This window comes from Gilbertella persicaria (genome assembly GCF_025201335.1).
Source record: "Gilbertella persicaria strain CBS 190.32 chromosome Unknown B0P05scaffold_80, whole genome shotgun sequence".
In the NCBI taxonomy this organism is placed as follows: Eukaryota; Fungi; Mucoromycota; class Mucoromycetes; order Mucorales; family Choanephoraceae; genus Gilbertella; species Gilbertella persicaria.
Window position 1 is genome coordinate 22,617 of NW_026252041.1, and position 20,597 is coordinate 43,213.

Below are 20,597 nucleotides of genomic sequence, written 5' to 3' on the forward strand. Positions count from 1 at the left end.
GAAGACTGTGTTCTAACTTTGTTTGCTAATCAGCCAAAGGAAACTTTCTTTCTTGTGTAATGACAGGTTCGAATCAATTGAAGCAAACAGGACTAAATATATCTCTTTTAGCAAGTACTTTCTAAACATACAATCCCATTTTCCCCGAATAGCCTTACAGAAAAGCGTACGCTTTGGGAATGAATAAAAAAAAAACGCGGATGTTGAAATGTTGATTAATCAATTACTTTTGATTAAATAAGCCGTATATAAATTAAAACAAAATACATAGATTAAAACAGTAAGAATTCTGAATGATGTTGTATCGAAGCTACTTAAAAAGAAGAACAGAAGGAAAAGAGAAAAGAAAAATAGAGTTTATTGTTACCAAAGCTGTTTCACAATCATATCACTCGAGTAACACAATGTTCATTCGAGTAGTTTTAATTACTTTTTTCTTTTACAGACCATTCCTTTCTCTCTCTTTTTAAAAAATATATTGTCATTCAAAACCCTTTCCCTTCTCGGGGAGAATAAATAATATAGTAACAGACGCATTCTCTTTTATTTTTTTATTATTTTCAAATCTCAACATCTTCATCATGAGTTCAGGAACACAATCTATTGCAGATCTCACGACTGAAACCAGACCAACTACAGGTGACATTCCTCCTCCCCTTGTTGGAGCATCTACTATTGTTGCAGGCAACCAGCTCTATGTGTTTGGTGGACGATTGGTTTCTTCCCGCCAAATGACAAATAATTTGTACATTCTCAACCTCGAGACTTACACTTGGACACATTATATTTCTCCACCTGATTCACCACCACCACCTAGACCAAGATATTTTCATTCATGCAATCTCTATAAACACTATCTCGTTGTGTTTGGTGGTATGAGTTATTCCGTTCGACGTTCTTCCCAAAGCTTATGTGCATTAGACGATGTATGTCTGTTTAACTTGGAAACTATGACCTGGAAGTATCCTGATGTACAGCCAAGTATTTATGCACCTCAAACGCGATATGCCCATTTGGCTGTGATTGCTACCGATAAATTAGTGGTGATGGGCGGACAAGACATGTCTAACCAATACATTAACGAAATCAATGTCTTTTCGCTCTCGACAATGGATTGGGTCCATGGTGGTCCACTGACTCGACAATATGGTGCATACCGAGCTGTAGCATTTTATCCCAATTCAATCGACAACAACAACAACATCATGGCAACACCACCTTTTTGGGAAACAGACAACAAAGAACTCTCGCTCTGTGTGTATTCCAATTATAATTTTACAGACGTGGCACGTGATCTACAGAGTTTCTCACCCATGCATGCCACTGCTAAATTCAGAGACCATTCATCATGCATGTCAGGCTCTTCTTTACCGCCAGGGCTTCGATTTCCCTCAGGAGATGTGATAGGTCATCATCTTATTTTGACAGGTACTTACCTGACACCCGTTCATCAATCCTTTCATATCTGGGCCCTGAATTTGGCCAATCTTGTCTGGGTTCGAATTGATACAGGCTCTGTATTAGCGCATGGATCTTGGAACCGTGGTGTGTTGCATGAAGCAAAGCAGCAGTTCATTGTATTTGGTGATAGGAACCGAGAATTGCTTGAAGACTATAATCACCGACAAGTTAACTTTACTCACTTGGCTACTGTTGACCTGGAAGCCTTTGGTATCTACACTTATCCCAAAGAAACATGTGCGCCTGTTGCTCAGGAACTTGGCCTTAGCATGTTAAATGAGCCTGGTATGGCAGACATTGAAATTATGACAGAAGATGGGCGTTCTATTCCTGCCAATTCGAATGTGATTGCCTTACGTTGGCCATATTTTGCCAATCTACTTCAAGACAAGCCAGATAAGCCTGGATTCAAGCGTCTATTATTTCCAGAAAGTTATCCAGTGACACTCGCGTTCTTACAATACATTTATACCGATCATCTCATGACAGCACAGCAACACCATCCTCAAATACTATCCAGATTACTCGTGTTGTCTGATGTATACAATTTGCCTCGTTTAAACAAATTGGCAACACACGCATTACATCAAATACTCACTATTTCTACAGCCAGCTTAGTGTATGAAACATCAGCACTCACAGGTAAAACTGCACTTCAAATACGTGCATTAAGAGTCATGATTAACGCAAAGAAAATCATGCAACAACAACAACAACAACAGCATCATGAATATGCAGGCATGGATTCATCTCCTGTTATTTCCTCACCATTCCCCTCATCCGTAGCATCTTCACCCAATAGGCTTGCACATGAAGAAGAAGACATGTATAGAACAGCCTCTCCCAGTACATCCACATTTAGACGCTTGACTGCTTCCAAATCATCTACAACATCCCCCGAAAGCTTTATGCACTCAACATCCCCTTCACCTAAACTAAGTAAATCAAGCACCTTGGCTTATCAAAAACCACCTCTTATTCAAGAGAGACAACGCAAAGGAAGTCTTGTTCCTTTGCCATCTGTATTACAGCAAAGTATGCGAAAAGGCTCTACGCCTAATCCATTTGACCGGCCAAGCATGGGTATTCGGTTCTAAACTATATATATTTAATAAAAATCATACAGATAAACCAATGGATCCATCTTGATGTAAAGCGTTGATTTTATCTTGAGAATAACCTAATACGTCCAACAAGACTTGTTCTGTATGTTGACCTAAAAGTGGAGGAGCCAATCGAATACTTGTCTCACTCTCACTGTATTTGACAGGTGGACCCACCATCTTAATATTGCCTGCACGCTCATGTTCTACTTGTTGTACAAGGCCTCTCGCTTCAACTTGTGGATGAGAGAATGTATCTTGAATATTGTTAATGGGAGCAAAAGGAAATCCAGCACCTTCCAGCTTTTCAAGCCAGTAAGATGTATCGTGTTGTGTAAGGCGGTTTTGTAAGATACCTATCAACTCTTGACGATGCTTTACACGATTCGAGTTCTTCAAGTATTTAGGATTTTCGACTAGATGGTCAAGACCAATACGTTTACAGAGTTTGGCAAACTGCCCATCGTTGCCTGCACCAATCATAACAAATGAATTTTTAGTGGGAAACACTTGGTAAGGAACAATCGAAGGGTGAGAGGTACCCATACGCTTTGCTTCTTGTCCGCCTATCAAGAAATTGGATCCAATGTTGGCAAGGGAAGCAACTTGGGATTCGAGGAGAGAACAGTCAATGTGCTGGCCTCGACCTGTAATACCACGCTGAATGATAGAGGCAAGAATAGCGCTCTTAGCATAAAGGCCTGTGGTGAGATCTGTAATAGCCACGCCTACTTTGACAGGCATACCTTCAGGTTCACCTGTGATATGCATTAAACCTGCTTCTGCCTATAGAGATAGTCAGTACATATATCTCTCTTCCTTTCCAAGGTCTGTCCTACTTCAATAATCACATCATATCCAGGTCGATGAGCATAAGGGCCTGTTTGCCCGTACCCTGTGATAGATGCATAAATCAATCTAGGATTTATTTTGCTTAATTCTTTATATCCTAATCCCATTTGATCCAATTTGCCAGGCAAGTAGTTTTCTACCAAAACATCACTCTCTTTCACCAAATCATGCAATAATTGACGACCACCCTCTGATTTCATGTTCACGGTAACAGATCGCTTATTACGGTTGACGCATAAGAAATAAGCAGATTCACCATGATTAGGATCAAAAGGGTCTTTGTTTTCAGCAAAAGGAGGTCCCCAAGCACGAGTATCATCACCACCTACAGGATTCTCAATCTTGATTACATCCGCACTAAAATACGTTAAGATTATCTCTATTTAAAAAAAGTTTATTTTACCCTAAATCACCAAGCATCATTGTACAATATGGACCAGCTTATCAATTATGTTAGTATTAGCCAAACCCTATGCTTATTTACCCAAAACTCTTGTTAAGTCCAAGACACGAATACCCTCTAAAGGAGCACGGGTAGGTTGAACAAAGTCTCGGTATTGAAACTGACTCACAGAAAAGTTACGTCGAAAAACAAACCCAGAAACAGGTTTTGAAGGTAATAAACGGCAAGAGATAAGCATACTAAAAGAAAGAAAGAAATAAAAAAAAGTGTATTTTAAAAGAGGTTCAAAAGCATGAATATTTTCCCGTTTTATTTGTCATGTTGTGTAATTCTCAGGTCAGAAAATCTCTCCTGGGAAATTTTACAAGTGAACAATGACCAGCTGTGATTCTGTCAAGACCATCAAGGTATTCTTTAGGATGTTCGTTGCACCTACAATATCGACGTGTTTTCCTTGCGTCAAATCAACAAGGACTTGATCTTCTACTAATCGTTTGTCATCATGGTGATAATAAATATAAGCATTTCGGCTGCTTTCAACAATAGAAGCAAAAGAACTAGCCGAATCATGATGAATAAAGCGTGCATCTCTTTTGGATGCCTGAACAAAGGCGAACGCGTCCATTGTAGCTGTATGTTCTGCTTGAATAAGACCATCTTGTGTCTCTGTCAAGGTAAACACAAGACCATCCACGTCCATTTGTAAGCAGACAGAAGGCATCTCATCCTCATAGTTATAGGATGAACAAATCCAATGATACGATCCTGTGTTGAACTCATCAATAGCGAGTCCTGATGTGTTGTTGTATACACTAAACACAATAGGTGTGCCTGCATCATCAATATCTTCATCCATATCTGTAGCAGCAGGGTGTTGAGATGGATGCAGAGGTTCTTCTGAAGTAAATTTGGCTAGTCTATGATTGATTTCTGATAACTGAGTGGGCGATAATGTCTCCAATACGCCATCATCCTGATCAAACAAGTGTGGCCACCGTGTGCGTTCATCCTTCTTTGTGATAAGTAGTGTCAATGTATCTTTTTCCAATGTCCAAGTGCATTCATCAGGTTGCACTGCACTCCATAATTTTCGATAAGGAAAAGAAATCGCCGTGTCCTTGACAAGTAAGCTTAGATGGTCTGTCAAAAATTTGCAGCTAATGGCTGATTTGGGTGTATTTTGAGGCAATTCGAATTGGACTGTGATATCTGTACCCTCTTGACTCCATTGGTACAATGGCTTCTTGGGTACTTCTTCCATAGGCTCATCAGGGTCAACCACAGGATGGACGGGGTTGTATTTGACTTCACTGCCCAAAATACACTGTTTACCAGAAGGTGTAATGGCACAATAGACAGGTACTTCTGTTCCTTTTTGAATATGTAACGTGTTCAATTGTAGCACAAACGAACCATCGTCTAATCGTTTTGTGTGCGATGAAGGAATGGCCAATTCAAGTGTGGCAATATTGAATTCATTTGTCTTTGTTTTACTATAGACTACAAATAGGACTTTGGTCTTGACTTGGCGAGCCGTAAGCAAGACACAAGGAACAGGCGAGACACCTTCTGTACCCGTGCCCATGTAAGCAGCGGAACCTAATGATGTGCCTAACATGCGACCATGCTTTTCTTCGATGCCAATCAATTCAATATCACCAACACCATTCGAAGCAAGTATTAATTCTCGACTGATAGCCATAGCAGATGGAGGTTGAGGATCAATAGGCACATCTCGGTTAGGCTCAGTGAATCCAGGGTATCCAACCAATGGCTTGATGAGTTGAGTAATCAAAGTAAACGTCGTTTCCTGTGTCAACTAAAATTTCATCATGTTATTTTAAATGTATATATCAAATGCTCGACTCGCCTTGTTATAGACAATGAGATGCAAATTGAATTCTTGATCTATACAAAAGGATGTACCTCTATGCTGATCTAATGGATAACCATATATCAAATGGCTATATCGAATGCGTGCTTGAAGATCTCGGAACCCGAGACGTTGGTCGTTGTTAGGTTTGTATAGCTGAATATCATTTAGCGATACACGACAAATACTGTTAGGGTCAGTCAAGGGAGCAAGTTTATAGCCCTCGAATTTGGGGTTAAGTTTATTTGTATCGAGTTTTAAACGCGAGTTCATATTGACGAAAGAAAGAAAAAGAACAAAGCATTTTTTTTTCTGTTATTATTTAAAGCACGCTCAAGCTTCTAATTCAACTTACTTTTTCACACCTTTTTTTAATGTCAAACCAAGTAGATGACTTGGAGCAGTTCCTTGCTTCCAATATCAAGCATGAACGCGACTTAAACTTGGATCATATTAAAACATTATTGAGTGCTCGAAAAGAAGAACAAAAGACACTTGACGCACAAGTAAGCCTTCATAGAATATATATATATATATATATATATAGATTCCTCATCTTTGTCTACAGCTCGATAGTTTAAAGAAAGAGACAAAAAATGTCTTGAAAAGAACACTTGAGAATGCAACACAACAACACGCTTTTCTCGAAGAATTGTCCGTTTCTTTAGCAACGACAGAACAAAGCATGGATCAGTCCATAACAACCAATCAAAAAGAAGCAAATCCGTTTGATCAATTAGCTGTGCTTGAAGATAAATTAAGAACGATGGATCATGCAAAGAGCTATATCAAAGCTCTTTTAGTAGCGTCAGAATTAAGGTAAAGAAAAATACGAATTTCATTTTACTTATCTGCCTAGCTCGAAAGCATTACAGCTTGTTCAAACTTCACCAGAACAAGCCATGACACCCTATGTTCAATTGGTTCAGTTTGAGCAATACATTGATCAACAGGCAACCCAACAACCACAGTATGTACCTTTGCACACGCACTTGAAAAAGAGTCAAATGCGTCTTCGAGAAGAGCTAGAAGCTGTTCTTGTCAAGAATTTTAAGCAGACACTAGATACATTATCATGGCCTACACAAATCAAACCTCCCTACGGACCTCAACTCAGATCCAAGTTGGAATTGTTTGAACAAGCATTTCGCCATCTGTTGATGCTTCAGACATCATCTAGCACAATACAGCAAGACGAAATCTTGATTCCTATTTCCATCATGTTGGAAGGATTATCCTTGCGATTCCGATACCATTTTGAGACGTCTAAACCAACCAACCGTATTGACAAACCAGAGTGGTATCTAACGCATGTCAAAAACGCGATTTCCACGCATATACCATTTATGATGACAACCATCCAGCCTGTTGTTGCTAAACATATTTCTGCCAAAGACCAGTTTATTCAGGGCTTATTACAAGATGTGAATCGCAAATTACAAAAAACAATGCCACAGCTATTAACTCATCCCAATTGGCTTAGTCATACTGTTCATCAAGTATTAGAATTTGACAAATTATTAGTAGAAGAATTTGCCTACAACGATCCCTTTTCTGTCTCTCGTATACTGACAAACAATCCTGTCTGGTTTAATACATGGTTTCAAGCTGAGAAATCATTTGCTCAATCAAGATATGATGAAATCATGTTGGACAGGCAAGCATTTGATATCTATGCAGAAGACGATTTTGACCAGAAAGACACCATCAAACGAACAAAATCAGCTGTTCGTCTGGTCAATCTACTAGACAATATCACGACTGCATATCAACTAGTGCCTCAATTAAGCCATAAACTCACTTTCTTTATTCATGTTCAACTCAACTTATTGGGGCAATATCAAAAACGACTATCGACTGCCATTGATTCATTTGAAGCACTCAGTCTGATTCGATCTGTACCTGTACCTGGTTCATTGCCTGAGGCAGTAACAGGCGTCATGACAGCAACAGAAACAGGAGGCACTGTATCTGCCTTGCACCGATTACATCGTTGGTGGACAAGTGCAAGATCAATGCGGGATGCGTTAAAAGATTGGAATGAAGACGAATTCTTTTTAGAACTTCAGTTACAGTCAAATGAAGATACATCATGTATTCAGCAAGTTGTAGACAACGTACCTGTACAAGAAAGAAACAACTGCATGTTAAACATTGCTCATCACCAAACAGAAAGCTTGTTCTCAGATGCAACCATTGCTTTTGAGCAATTAATCAAGAGAGTAGAGAAGATCATCGTCAAGATTACCATTAAAGACTGGTCTACAGAATCAAGAAAATACGCTAGAAAGAATGCATGGTGGCAAAACAGTGATTTCAGTGAAATTTCAGATGAATTGTATAAACCTTTGCAAGATCTACGTATGACTTGGAACTACCTGTATCGCATTCTACCTCAAGCTGAATTTTTGATAATTTTTAAGCAAATTCTAAAAGAGATTGAAGATTGGTACTGGAAGCATATTATAGCCTCAAGTCAGTTTTCACCTCAAGGCGCATTGCAACTTGAAACAGACATCAAGTCTGGCTTATGGAAAATAGCACAAAGATGGTCAAAGAAGCCTGAGAATTACACTAAAAAGTAAGTTCATAACAGTTAGACATGTCAGCTAAATATGTATAGGTTAAAAGAGGCCATTCAATTGCTTACATTACCATTTGAACAAGCAGACAACGATTTGCCTTCTTGTGGTGTACTTATGAAGGCCCTGTCAGACACAAATCAATTAGAGCTTGTACAAACCATACTAGATAAACTAGGCATTGAAGTATTGAGCAACAGTCAAATCCGCGATGTATTAAGAAGAAGAAATGATATGCTTTATAGTTGGTCTTAGTTTTATAAAAAAAAACGTCACTTATAAAATAAATGCATCTTTTTTTTTCTTTTTAGCATGTTTAAAAAACCTCTAGCAAACTTAAAGTCCTTCAGTCCTTTGCGTTCTTCGGATCGTCGTCGCTTTCAAGCCGATGCGTATGAAGCTCATCCTTCTGTCAAAGAGATGTGCACAGCAGAGGGCGCGTCTCACCTTATGCCAGACGATCTTCGATCAGCCAAGTTTATCTCGCATACAGGCACTCCAGGTGTAGTCTATATGTCTGATAAACAAGTATTATGGATATCCATCAAGAAACTACCTCCTATTCCAACAGGTAATACTTTGTGACATGTATTGTATCTCTAAGTATGTATAACTAGTGTATACAATGTGGCAATATCCCAACATGTTGCCCAAACTGTATACGTGGGGTCCTGTCATTCACAGGCTAATGGAAGGAGCAGACTTGATGATACCAGGTCTAGTTCTTGGACCAGAAGGTGTGTTGCCTACTTTGGATACTGGCGATTTAGTGGCTATTACCATCAAAGGATATTCGTAAGTCTCGGGAAGAGGTTGATCTTGGCTTATATACAAAAAAAATGTAGATACCCTTTAGCAATTGGTACGATGGCAGTACCTACTTCTGGTATAAAGCCACGCTCGGGTATGAAGGGAAAAGCAGTACATATCATCCATGTTTATCAGGATTTCTTGTGGTCAATGGGAGATAAATCAGATCCACCACAGCTTGAGCATATGTCTGACGATGAATATGAAGAAGAAGAGGGAGAAGAAAAAGGGACAATAGAGAAAGCGACACCAGCACCTAAAGAGCCAATGTTAGAAGAAAAAGGCGCTGTTCAATTGACAACTGCAGGTATAAGGCACTAGTTATGCTGCCATAGGACTGACACATCACTAGACATTGATGAATGGCTAAAGAAATCGCTTTATCAAGCACTTGTATACAAAATCAAACAAGAAAATGCCACTCATTTATTGCCATTATCAGCATCTTCACTTTACTCGGCTTATATTATGCCATGTAGACCATCGGATATCGGGACAGAGATTGACATCAAAAAATCTAGCTGGAAAAAGCTTCAAAAATTCTTAAAGGCAATGGATAAAGCAGGGTTGTTGAAGACAAAAGAGCAACGAGGAGAGACCATGGTTACTTCTGTTAATTATTCACACCCTAGTTTAGAGAATTTACATAAATACAAGACGATGGAATCACAATCAGTGAAAGAGAATACAGTCAAAGAAGCATCTCAACAACAAGAGAAACAACAGCAGCAGCAAAAGCAGCAGCAACAATCAAACGAAGCTGAAATTCAGGAATTATTTAAGCCTCTTGGACCTCAATTGATCAAGTTTTTTGAAGAAGCCAAGCATGATAAAGATGCTATGTACACCATTCCAGAAGTGCGTACTGTTGTAGCTGATTATATCAAATTGCACAATTTGGTAGATCCTAAAAATCAAAAGTAAGCCTATTGATAAAATGAGTGTTGTATTTACTGTGTATATAGAATGATCAATATTGATGCAACTATGTGCGATGCAATTTTATCAAAGCAAGAATACAACACCATTGACAAGTTGGCAAGAGATCAAATTCTTCATAGAACATGTCAAAAGATGCAGCCTTTTCATACAATCAAACTGCCTGGCAAAGAAGCAGTGCTTAGAAAGGGCAGTCCTAAACCTGTAGAAATCACACAAGAAATAAGACAAGGAAGAAAGACAGTTACTAAAGTAACAGGCGTGGAAGGATTTGGATTAGATGTGGATGAACTGGCAAAAGAATTAACTAAACTCTGTGCTAGTAGTGCTACATGTAAAGTAATAACAATTCGATGATTTATTAATGTTCTTTAGATAATCCTATTCATGGTGTGAGCCCAAAGAATCCATTGTTTGAAATTATGGTACAAGGGCCACAGATCAAGACTATCTCTGAGCTTATGATAAACAAAGGTGTTCCCAAAAAGTTCATTGACGTGTTTGACAGGACAGCAAAGAAAGGAAAAGGAAAGAAATAAAAAAGTTTATTTTAAAAGCTCTTCTCTCTCTAACACTTCTTTATCCAATTTGATAAGGATTGTTGTTCTTTGAGGGTATCCATCAGCAGGAACTGTGTGTGCTGTCACACGCGCAGGCTAAAGAAAAATGAGATAAATTTAAAATGAATTGACTTACAAATTGACAACCATCCAGGACAGCTTCTACAATACCAGCCACAAATGCATTACAATTCAGTTGTGAGAGTTCTTTAGGTACAGATATATATCTTGTCAAGATAGGTTCATTATCTGAAATCATGTCTAGACACACACAATATGTTAGACCGTTTCCTATGAAAATATATCATACATTCATCTTCATTTTCTGTACTCTTTTCGAGTGAATCTGCTTGCTTTCCAAATAATGATTTCCACACTGTGCTATGAATAAAGTACAGGACATTGATCACTTTAATCTCTCGTTTTGATACTTTTTCTCTCCAAGCTAACAACTCTAAGACACGAGTACCAACGCGATACCCAAATTCATTTAGTCTATCCATACATAAGTGCTGTGCTCTGACTTGCCTAAACTTACTTTCTCTCCAAGTCCTGAATGCCGTTGACTCTCTTTTGTGCATATTGTAACATCTCAGAAAACAAAAAGGTTTGTGCACTTAGACTGACCTATATACAAGCTAAGTCTTTGCTTGCTATTTCATATTAGACTTACTTCGCCACCTCTACTCTTATTCAAGTTTTTTTCTAGAATACTCTTTGCACGCACAGTACGTTGATCGCTATAGATAGACGACTGCATAGAAGCTCTTGGTGGAAGTTCACTCATCTTGTATATGGAAGAAGGGAAAAAAGTGTAACTGTATAAAATTTAAGTCCGTGTTCATTTTTCCACATACGTTTTGATTGGCTGTAAACAAGATGGTCTTTAGAGTGTTATATTTTGTTGTCATGGAAAGGATAGTGATATGAATCTATGGCATAACTATAAAAGGCCATGTCTTTTCAGTTTCCCTTTTTTTCTCTCTTTTTCTTCTTCTTTTTCTTCTTCTTCTTTTTTTTCTTATTTTTATATTTTATTTTTTTAATCTATCATGTACCATACTGATAGAATACCTTTCCGCCAAATATCACCTCCTACAAGAGAACACGATAATAACGCTAGTACGAATATGGAAAGTATGCTTACTCATTCTAGAAGAACAATGAGAGAAGATACTCTATCTGTACCTGACATTGATTCATGTGCTGGTGACAAAAATGGGAATTTTAGGCATTTGGTCAATTGTCATACAGTTAAAGATACTCCTTTTGTCAAGCATATTGAGTTAAGCTCAGACCATCTACAGTCACATATCATTTCTGTATCAGAGCAAACCTATGGAGCTGCTGCAAACTTGATCAAAGCTACAGATCCTCAAATCACTATGGCCATAAATGAAGAGGTTTGTACTTATATTTCATTTATAGCATTGCTCATACATTGTTTAGTCCTTTAATGTGAGTGGTTGGCTAGTAAAACGCCATGAGCCACAGGCATCGTGAGTATTAAATAGATATTTTTTTTTATTAAGCAGTATGTATAGCGTCATCATTAGATTCGGTAGACCAGGTACCATTCATGGTATAGACATTGATATAACTGGGTATAGTCAATGTGCACCCATTAATGCAAGTGTCAAGGGCCTTCTCGAAAATCAAGCAGAGGTAAAGTCTATACACACACGCACATAAAAATCATGCTAACATCTTTAATATAGTGGCTAGATATTATTCCTATTGCAAATATCAAAGACAACTCTCACAACTTTTTTGAGATTATCAATGACAAGAATATATATAGTCATATCCAACTTGTCACTTATCCTGGTGGTGGTGTTGTAAGTAACGCGTTTCAAGCAGTGTCAGTGTATTTACACTTTTATAGAGTAGATTTAGAGTCTATGGAGATATTATTGTTAAAGATTTTCCGACGGACAAAGAGGTTAATTTAGCTTCTGTCTTTCTCGGAGCCAAAGTAACTCATAGGCCATTTGATATCATTTGTGGCGATGCACCTAATATAATCAATGATCGAAGTGAATCTTGGTATGAGAGAAAAAAAGTTAGTACAATGCTAATGATTTGCAATCATTAGGGATGATGGCTGGATTTGTCCTAGAAGACCAACAGAGACACTTGACGACTATACAACAATTCAACTATGCCATCAAGGGATTATTAGTAGATTTGTTGTAGATACAACTCATTTTATTGGAAATTCGCCAAAATCTATATCGATTGAAGGAAGCCATGGCAACACAGGCAAAGAATCATGGGTTAATTTGATAGAATCTGAATATGAACACCACATTCTTCCAAACATGGTCCATACCATTCCTTGTGTTTATCATAAACCATTAGAGTACATTCGTATTCGACCTATTCCAAGTAAGTGTTTTTTTTTTATGCATCTATGTTACTAATCTCACTAGATGGTGGCATACAGCAACTAAAGGCATATGGAATGGTCAGTTTCGAACAAGAAGAAACCCCTGTTAGTTTAAAAAGAAAGCATACCAAATGCAATGACGCTGTCGCTCAAAAGCATTTATCAAGAAAGTCATCCAGAGCAAAAAAGCCTGTTAGTAGATACAGTCCTTCAACTTGAAAACTTGATTTTTTCATTTGTATACACAATCCATTAAAGCAGTAAATGATTCTTTATTAAATACTGTGTATGCTATAACTACGGCCTTCTTTTTTTTTTTGAAGGCAAAAAAGCTTAACCTTGAACTTACTGAGACTTGAGAACAGCTTGAGCACCGTTGAAAGAGTCCATGACATGAGCATAGCTAGGCAAACGCTTAGCAAACAAAGCAGCCATACCTTCAATGTCTCTACGCCAGTCACGGCCCAATTCACAAGCAACACCAAACCAGTTCATGAGTTGAATACCTCCTTGTTGCATTCTCAACCAAGAAGCATCACGAACAGCTTCAGAGAAAGTACCAGAGGCATCAGTGACCACAAAAACTTCATAACCAGCCTTCTTTGCAGAAAGAGAAACAAAGGTGACACAAACATCAGTGACAATACCTGAAATAATCAATTGCTTTCTACCGATCTTCTTGATAGCCTTGACGAAATCTTCATCATCCCAAGCGTTGATTTGACCAGGACGGGCAATGTAAGGAGCATCAGGGAACAGAGCCTTGAGTTCAGGAAGCATGGGACCGTTAGGACCATCTTCACGAGAAGTGGTGAGGATAGTAGGGACGTCAAAGTATTTGGCAGTTTCAGCGAGACCCATTACATTGTTGAGGTAAGTATCAGGGTTGTAGTCTTGGACCAAGTTGAAAAGACCTGTTTGGTGGTCAACGAATAAAAAGACACTTTGGTTCAAGTCAAGACGGTTGTAGAAGTCAGCAGAGACAGAGGCAGCGAAACTAGCAACACCGATAATAGCAGCAGTGAAAGAGAAACGCATTTTGAACTATTGTCTGAATTGAAGGATAATGAATTGATTTATTACGCAAATACATCCTCTATTTATATATAAAAAAAAAGTACTCGATCTGATATATGGTGGGGCATGTGTCACTCTTCTTGTGTATTTTGTAGTCAATGCTTACGCATGCAACTTAGCTTGTGTCTTTATCGATAATGGATTATAGATATCCCTTTATGCCAGAAATACAGATTTTCTCCTTTCTCTGACTTTATATTACGTGGCAACCAATGCATGTCTTCGAGGTGTGCACGTTGATGAGCTCGGTATCTGTTGAGTTGTCGTATAAAGAGAAATGTTGCACGCAACAGATTTGTTTATGAAAATTGGTGTCTGCTTTCATATAGACTATTTTTTTCTTAATTCTCTTTTAGCTCAACTATACTCATAATTTCTATGACCATACTAGCCTGCATACGGCAATAGGTGAGGTGCTTGATTTGATTTATAAGACCAAACCTTACTTTGTTTACTAATCATGTTTTTTTATTATGACACAGTCAAATCAAGTAAAGCGTATGTTTCACTCATATCAAGTTTCTCCACTTCTCTCTACAAGCCTTTGTTTGCTTAAAGACATCTCTTTCATAACTACATCTAACATATTAAGAGCTGATATTTATGCACAACACAGTTTGCTTTGGTTTGAATCAGTAATTGTAAGCTCAGATATAAATGAATGTCAAGCATTATGGAGTAGATCTATGCGAGAAATTATTTGCATAAAATGTGTTTTTCGGGTTACACAATATGCTCAGTAAGCAATGACACATGCCTGATCGTTTGAATGATACTAAAAATTTGTAAGTGTTTACAAACAAATTTTTTACTTTGGGTGATACATATGGATTGCCAAAGAATCTTTATGACTAACCTAATATGTTTTTTATGCCGCTTTGCTTTGTTACTCGTGCGTCTTGTATGAATTACGGCCTTTTTTAGGTATCGATCGTTTGAAAGAAAACAGAATGCGGCCACTTCAGCTGTCATTTGACCTACTACATGTTGAAAGGTTTTTTCTGTGTATGCTTCTGATGGAACTTTGTAGTTAAGAATTAGAACATAATTGAAAAAGTGAATCAGTAGTCAAGATGCGTCTTTGAACTTTTTTTGGCAATGTGTTGATTGAAAAGCGTATTTGTTAAAAGCATTAGACAACTTTTTTTCCTCTATTTGAAATGGTTTATTATATACATTGATGAAACTTAAAAAATACAAGATATAATAGATAAATAGGACTAAAAATGCAAAATGCGTATATGGAACTTATTTTCTTTGTGGGTCAGTAGTGATAATCTCTTGAAGATCGCTTTGTGAGATTGATTGTTATTTTGTGTTTTATTCAGGAGGAATCTCAATTTTAGTGTCCTTGTTCGTATTGGCAACAGCTTCGTCTTTATCAGCGGGAGCTTGGCGTTTAAGCACACTTCCGTGCTTGATAAACAAGGAGGACAAAAAGCCTACACCACACATAGCAGTCATGACATACCAAATAAACCGTAGAGCGCTCACATAGTTAGTGACAACTATTTCAATATATTGGGGAGGACAACCGTTTCGCACATATTCAGTTGACTCCAAGACCTTCTGAGCGATATCTTGAGGAACAACAAGAGCAAGATCTTTGGCCAAGGATGAGTTGAGAATAGCTGAGGAAATAGCAACGCCTAAAGCCCCACCTAAAATACGACTGAAATTACCAAGACCAGTAACAACAGCAACATCTCTAGGCTCAGAAGAGGCCTGAAGAGCAATGATAGCAGAAGAGAACATGAGACCAATACCAGCACCACCAAGGACAGTATATCCGTATATTTTTGGGAACGAAGTAGTTTCGTCTAACAAGCATAATAAACCAACACTCAAAGTGAGCAAACACATACCAAGAGGAGGGCTAGAGTAAAATCAATTTCTGTAAATCAAGACTGCACATCTAACTTACATTGGCTTATAAATGCCTACTTTAGATATGAAGAAACCTGAAATAGTAGAGAATACAGAAATCAATAATTCCATAGGAATTAAACGAATGCCAGACCACATAGCTGAATCTTCACGTACGACTTGGAAATAGATAGGCAAGTAATAAATCATGCTAAAGAATGCCATACCAAAGAACCAATTTGTAGCCAAGACAGATGCAACAGAACGGTTCTTGAGCAAACGAGGTGGTATCAAAGGCTCAGCAACTTTTCCCTCCACATAAACTAACAAAGCAACCAAAAGAACTGTCAACACCAATGGTACAATGACTGCGGCAGATTTCCAAGGAAACGTTTGGCCACCAAAATTCATAGCCAACAAGAACAATGTTGCAAAGACGAGAACAATACATGTGCCCAGGTAATCAATACGCTTCAACTTTTCTGTAAGATTGCCTTTAGGTGCAGGCATATGTAAAAAGAAGAACAAGACAAATAAAGCCACAGCGCCAATAGGCAAGCTATTGTTTAGAAAAAAAAGCATGAGTTAGCATTAAGCAAAATGTTATCTGGTATCAGATTTACTTAATATAAAAGTTCCAACGCCATGTAACATAATCAGTGAAACTTCCCTAAAGAAAGATTTAGTAAGAGAATTGAACGATATTTAATTGATCTGCTTACTCCAATCAATGGACCAAATACACTTGACAAAGCAAAAACAGCGTTAATAATACTAACAAAGAATGATAAGTACAAATAGTCAAAAACTGGTTCTTTTTTCTCTTTTTTTTACCCTTGATAGGACCCTCTTTTTTCAAGTGGAACTAGATCAGAGATAATAATAAACACCTAAGAAAAAAAGTTAGAAACGAACATGTTAATAATAAGAAGGCATTTACCATTGACATAATACCAGCAGCGCCAATACCAGCAATAGCTCTAGAAATAATCAACATGATCATAGACTAGGATTTCAAAATTAAGTATAGTCTGATGGAATGAGATCTTTTGATACTTACAGTTGAGATACCACAAAGCAAAGAACCAAATAAAAACATACATGTGCCAAAGATCATGATCCATTTTCTGCCAAAAATGTCTGAAAATTTAGCAAAGAGTGGCTCTATTTACAGTGCATGTCAATTATTGTCTCTACGTTTTACAAAAATGAATTTACGGAATGCATCGAACGTCAAGATATATGCTGTAGCAACCCAAGAAACAATTGACATTTGATTGAAATCAGAGCCAATACGAGGCAGAGCCGTTGATACAATGGTACTATTAATTTGGCATGATGAGTTTATAGAATCAGAATCAAGTATCAACTTACCTATCTAGAGCAGCCATAAATAAAGCTACTTGCAGACCGACAAATGTCAAGACATAGTTGCCCTTTTTCTCTGGCTTTTTCTCTGGCGCCTCGTCAGCGTCAATTGTTGTTTTTTCCGATTCGTTGTCGAACTGTACATGCTCGCTTGGTTGATCTGACAGATGAATTGATGATTTTCTCTCAATCTTCATATCACGGTTCTCTATAACTGGGGACATTTGCTTTGTTGTGTCCTGTTTTTTTATTGATTATTAAAGAAAAGAAAGGAATGAAAAATGACAAGACAATATTTAAAGTTCTTGAGGAGCCCTAGAACTCACTTTTGCCATGTTTCAAAAAAATTTTGAGGAAAATCAAAGAGCGCTTTGAGGGTAAACCCGCTTTCTCGGTCTTATTTTCGTATCATCTCTAATTGGAAATAACGTTTTTCCTTTTGTCTGATGTCTCCATGAAATAAGCTATAGAAATAATCAAACCCGTCTCATGACATAGTTTTCTGCTGTCTTTTTAGGTGAATTTATTTCATTATTTACCTTGTGAGCACAATAATGCAGAATTATTATTTTAGTCCAGATCTTTTTTTTTCTTTTGGCACATCAAACAAGATCCGGTCTTTCGGTCCAGAAAAAAAAATTAAACGAAAAAATGAGGCAAACTAAGGATATTTTTGTCCCAAATAGATCGGTTCTTTGTTGAACGTTTAACAACGATTTGATTGAACCAACTACTTAAGCGATTTCAAAAAAAGACAAATACTGCGAAACATATAACAAACAGTGTACAAAGTGTAACAATGAAGTTGTATAAATAATATCTACAATATCTAAGCTTCCTGGAACACTTTATCGAATTCTTAGACTAAATGTACATTACATTTGTCCTACAGACTGAAGTAAACAACTGAGCTATTTGATGCAAGATATGCTGCATTAATCTAAGTCGGCTAAGCATTGAATCAATAAAGATAATGTACAGATAGATTGAATGTAGACTGACTACGAGGGGCAAGTTGTTAGATCAAAAGTTTAAATATAAAGCTTTCTGAGTATGTCAGCATTTCTGTTAGTTTAGACAAGAGTTGCAGACGAAGAAGAAATTACAAGAACCAAGTAGATAAATCAGAAAGTTAAAAAGATGATTAACAGAAGAAAAACGAGTGGTAATGAACTTTGGTTTATGTAGATATCCATAAACACTTCAAATGACTTGAAGTAACTTTGCTTCGATATAGCAATTTCTTTTAATTAGCAACATGATATTTTGGGTAAAAAAACTAAGAAAGATGAAGAATAGGCAAGTGTGAACTTGGGCAGAACGTAGAGAATTTGCTTTTCTTTGTTGTATAAATGGCTATATATAGAGACTTAAAACTGGATCTGATTTACGCTTCACTGGGATATGTATATATTTAGAATTAAATTTGGCATTGAGCTCTGAATATAGCGTTTTGGTTAGAATATCTCGGCTATGAGCTACATTGTTGATGAAGTAAATAAGTTTGTTTTGAAAAAACTAACAAATCTATAGAATTACAAGGATTTTCAGCCTCCATTGGATTGGTCTAGAAGATAAAGACATATGAAATAGAGTAGCAGACAATATTGAAAAGACAATAAAGCAAGGACAATGAGTACTACTAAAATGAGTATAGCTCGGAGAATTAGTTTATATTCGGTCCAAAAAATCATATATCACATGACCATCATTTTTTTTTTTACAAAATATGACAATGAAGTTGTTAATAGGTATTAGAAAAATATAGGTTCGGTAGATATTTTTCTAGTAAGCAATCGATGAAGTTTATTTAAAATTGTAATTGATGTATATATAATGTTTTCTTATTTTTGTGCCATGCTACATCAATTCTAACTACTCACGATATATGAGCACTACCGAAAATATAAAGATGAGAATATAAAAATAAAGACAAGGAGAAGCGAGAGGTTACATATAGCAATGGAGTCTTGGTAAAGGTGATCAGGATAAAGTACGGTCAAATATAACATCAGTTATCTAGAAGGTGTGTCCGAGATAGTAGCAGCAAAGAAGGTGAACATTGCAGTGCGTACCGCACCATTGATTTCGAAACACATTCGGTCCGCATAGCGCTCGAACAGAACGTGATATATAAATTGAAATGATTGTAATACAGTTGCAAAATTGTCACAGAAAATAGCGATTCCAGTAAGAAGCAACCAATTGAAGTTGAATATAACCTTCCAACAAACAATAATCCGAACAAACGAAGGTTTAAACCACAAATACTGAACAAAAGAAGAAAGAAAGTCCACCTCAACTTGATTTGCATTAGAAAAGCCAAGCACACTTTAGATTCGTCAAGACACAGACATCAATCAGCATTAAGTATCTAATTACTTCCTTCTCCATGTGATATAATCACTAATAAAATGGTCAAATCAATAAGTCGATTAGAACCAAAACGGCCAAAAGAAGTCTGCTTTATTAAAGGTTATATTTTGTATTGTATTTATACTGTTTGTATGATAATTGATTATCCTTGATTTGGGACTGAGTGTGTATACACTAGCTAATCGGTTGAATGGATTAAGGTACAGAAGAACACGGTACATGATCAGGGCACAGACCTCGTCTACTATTGGTATTGATGCAGATGTCAATTTGTGATTATGTGATGGTCTGATCTTTAACATGTTTAAACTAAGACAGAAGACATCCATCGAAGCTGCGGATAAAACTGTGATTGAAAGATATATTTATACATGATATTAATACTTGCTCTTTTAAGGCATAACTAGTGTAAGAAGGGATGAATAATGCTGTGTATACAACACTCCATATGTTATAGTTTATATATTTTAGTATAATCAGAAAACATATAAATACTGTGTTATTGATACTTGTAAGTTCTTCGTCTTATACTTACTGTACCAATACACAATTCCTTTCTTCGACATTACGTTACTTCCAGAATATTTCCCAGTGAATCTGTTGGCTAAGAAACGTTTTATTGTCTCGTGACTTGACTACAAAAATACAACGATAAGTAAAATATTAAATTAACAAATATATACCAGTCCTCAATGGTCCAGTGGCTAGGATTTGTCGCTTTCACCGACACGGCCGGGGTTCGATTCCCCGTTGGGGAATAACTTTTGTCTTTTCTGGTCTGTGGTGTGTGTAGCCGTCATCATTCTTTTATGATTGAGAAGATTTTTGTTGTTACGTTTATAGCAATACATTGCAATCCGTGACTCTAAAATAATCGTAAAATGGACGTGGAAGTCGAAGTATCTTTCAGAGGGTTGTTTATGCATAGGACTTTTAAG

The 20,597-nt window shown here is 37.1% G+C and overlaps 9 protein-coding genes and 1 non-coding gene across 10 annotated transcripts; 5 read left to right on the forward strand and 5 right to left on the reverse strand.

Annotated features, from left to right (window-relative positions):
- Window positions 1-452: 452 nt before the first annotated feature.
- Window positions 453-2,580, forward strand: B0P05DRAFT_565365 (uncharacterized protein). The gene has a single exon (XM_051580948.1). The coding sequence runs from the start codon at window positions 582-584 to the stop codon at window positions 2,556-2,558; it is 1,977 nt and encodes a 658-aa protein (XP_051429310.1). The 5' UTR covers window positions 453-581; the 3' UTR covers window positions 2,559-2,580.
- B0P05DRAFT_576201 (CoA-transferase family III domain-containing protein) lies at window positions 2,580-3,839 on the reverse strand (the record flags this gene model as incomplete). Its single annotated transcript, XM_051581689.1, has 3 exons — window positions 2,580-3,350; window positions 3,404-3,773; window positions 3,820-3,839. The coding sequence occupies 3 exons, from the start codon at window positions 3,837-3,839 to the stop codon at window positions 2,580-2,582; spliced, it is 1,161 nt and encodes a 386-aa protein (XP_051429311.1).
- A 251-nt stretch (window positions 3,840-4,090) lies between these two features.
- Window positions 4,091-6,006, reverse strand: B0P05DRAFT_565367 (uncharacterized protein). Its single transcript, XM_051580949.1, has 2 exons — window positions 5,690-6,006; window positions 4,091-5,638 (listed from the first exon to the last, which is right to left on the reverse strand). Exons 1-2 carry the CDS (start codon window positions 5,963-5,965, stop codon window positions 4,181-4,183), a joined length of 1,734 nt encoding a protein of 577 aa, XP_051429312.1. The 5' UTR covers window positions 5,966-6,006; the 3' UTR covers window positions 4,091-4,180.
- Window positions 6,007-8,569, forward strand: B0P05DRAFT_565370 (TIP-1 family-domain-containing protein). Its single transcript, XM_051580950.1, has 4 exons — window positions 6,007-6,198; window positions 6,261-6,511; window positions 6,552-8,273; window positions 8,316-8,569. Exons 1-4 carry the CDS (start codon window positions 6,067-6,069, stop codon window positions 8,527-8,529), a joined length of 2,319 nt encoding a protein of 772 aa, XP_051429313.1. The 5' UTR covers window positions 6,007-6,066; the 3' UTR covers window positions 8,530-8,569.
- Window positions 8,570-8,586: 17 nt separating this feature from the next.
- B0P05DRAFT_481392 (uncharacterized protein) lies at window positions 8,587-10,562 on the forward strand (the record flags this gene model as incomplete). The annotated part of the gene is made up of 6 exons (XM_051575178.1): window positions 8,587-8,845; window positions 8,892-9,069; window positions 9,120-9,391; window positions 9,437-10,004; window positions 10,050-10,357; window positions 10,399-10,562. 6 exons carry the CDS (start codon window positions 8,587-8,589, stop codon window positions 10,560-10,562), a joined length of 1,749 nt encoding a protein of 582 aa, XP_051429314.1.
- Window positions 10,563-10,568: 6 nt separating this feature from the next.
- On the reverse strand, window positions 10,569-11,174 carry B0P05DRAFT_582268 (NO signaling/Golgi transport ligand-binding domain-containing protein; the record flags this gene model as incomplete). The annotated part of the gene is made up of 4 exons (XM_051582165.1): window positions 10,569-10,679; window positions 10,720-10,844; window positions 10,894-11,078; window positions 11,122-11,174. 4 exons carry the CDS (start codon window positions 11,172-11,174, stop codon window positions 10,569-10,571), a joined length of 474 nt encoding a protein of 157 aa, XP_051429315.1.
- A 403-nt stretch (window positions 11,175-11,577) lies between these two features.
- Window positions 11,578-13,233, forward strand: B0P05DRAFT_642190 (galactose-binding domain-like protein). The gene is made up of 7 exons (XM_051583798.1): window positions 11,578-11,986; window positions 12,033-12,082; window positions 12,128-12,248; window positions 12,302-12,421; window positions 12,469-12,629; window positions 12,679-12,971; window positions 13,016-13,233. The coding sequence occupies exons 1-7, from the start codon at window positions 11,636-11,638 to the stop codon at window positions 13,189-13,191; spliced, it is 1,272 nt and encodes a 423-aa protein (XP_051429316.1). The 5' UTR covers window positions 11,578-11,635; the 3' UTR covers window positions 13,192-13,233.
- B0P05DRAFT_565380 (nicotinamidase-like amidase) lies at window positions 13,225-14,033 on the reverse strand. The gene has a single exon (XM_051580951.1). It carries the CDS (start codon window positions 14,008-14,010, stop codon window positions 13,318-13,320), a length of 693 nt encoding a protein of 230 aa, XP_051429317.1. The 5' UTR covers window positions 14,011-14,033; the 3' UTR covers window positions 13,225-13,317.
- A 1,336-nt stretch (window positions 14,034-15,369) lies between these two features.
- On the reverse strand, window positions 15,370-17,480 carry B0P05DRAFT_481387 (major facilitator superfamily domain-containing protein; the record flags this gene model as incomplete). Its single annotated transcript, XM_051575176.1, has 9 exons — window positions 15,370-15,925; window positions 15,974-16,474; window positions 16,539-16,585; window positions 16,638-16,689; window positions 16,750-16,805; window positions 16,856-16,921; window positions 16,976-17,079; window positions 17,134-17,237; window positions 17,290-17,480. 9 exons carry the CDS (start codon window positions 17,478-17,480, stop codon window positions 15,370-15,372), a joined length of 1,677 nt encoding a protein of 558 aa, XP_051429318.1.
- Window positions 17,481-20,345: 2,865 nt separating this feature from the next.
- On the forward strand, window positions 20,346-20,417 carry B0P05DRAFT_t121. The gene has a single exon. It is a non-coding gene; the product is annotated as a tRNA-Glu (tRNA).
- The last annotated feature ends 180 nt before the right edge of the window (window positions 20,418-20,597 follow it).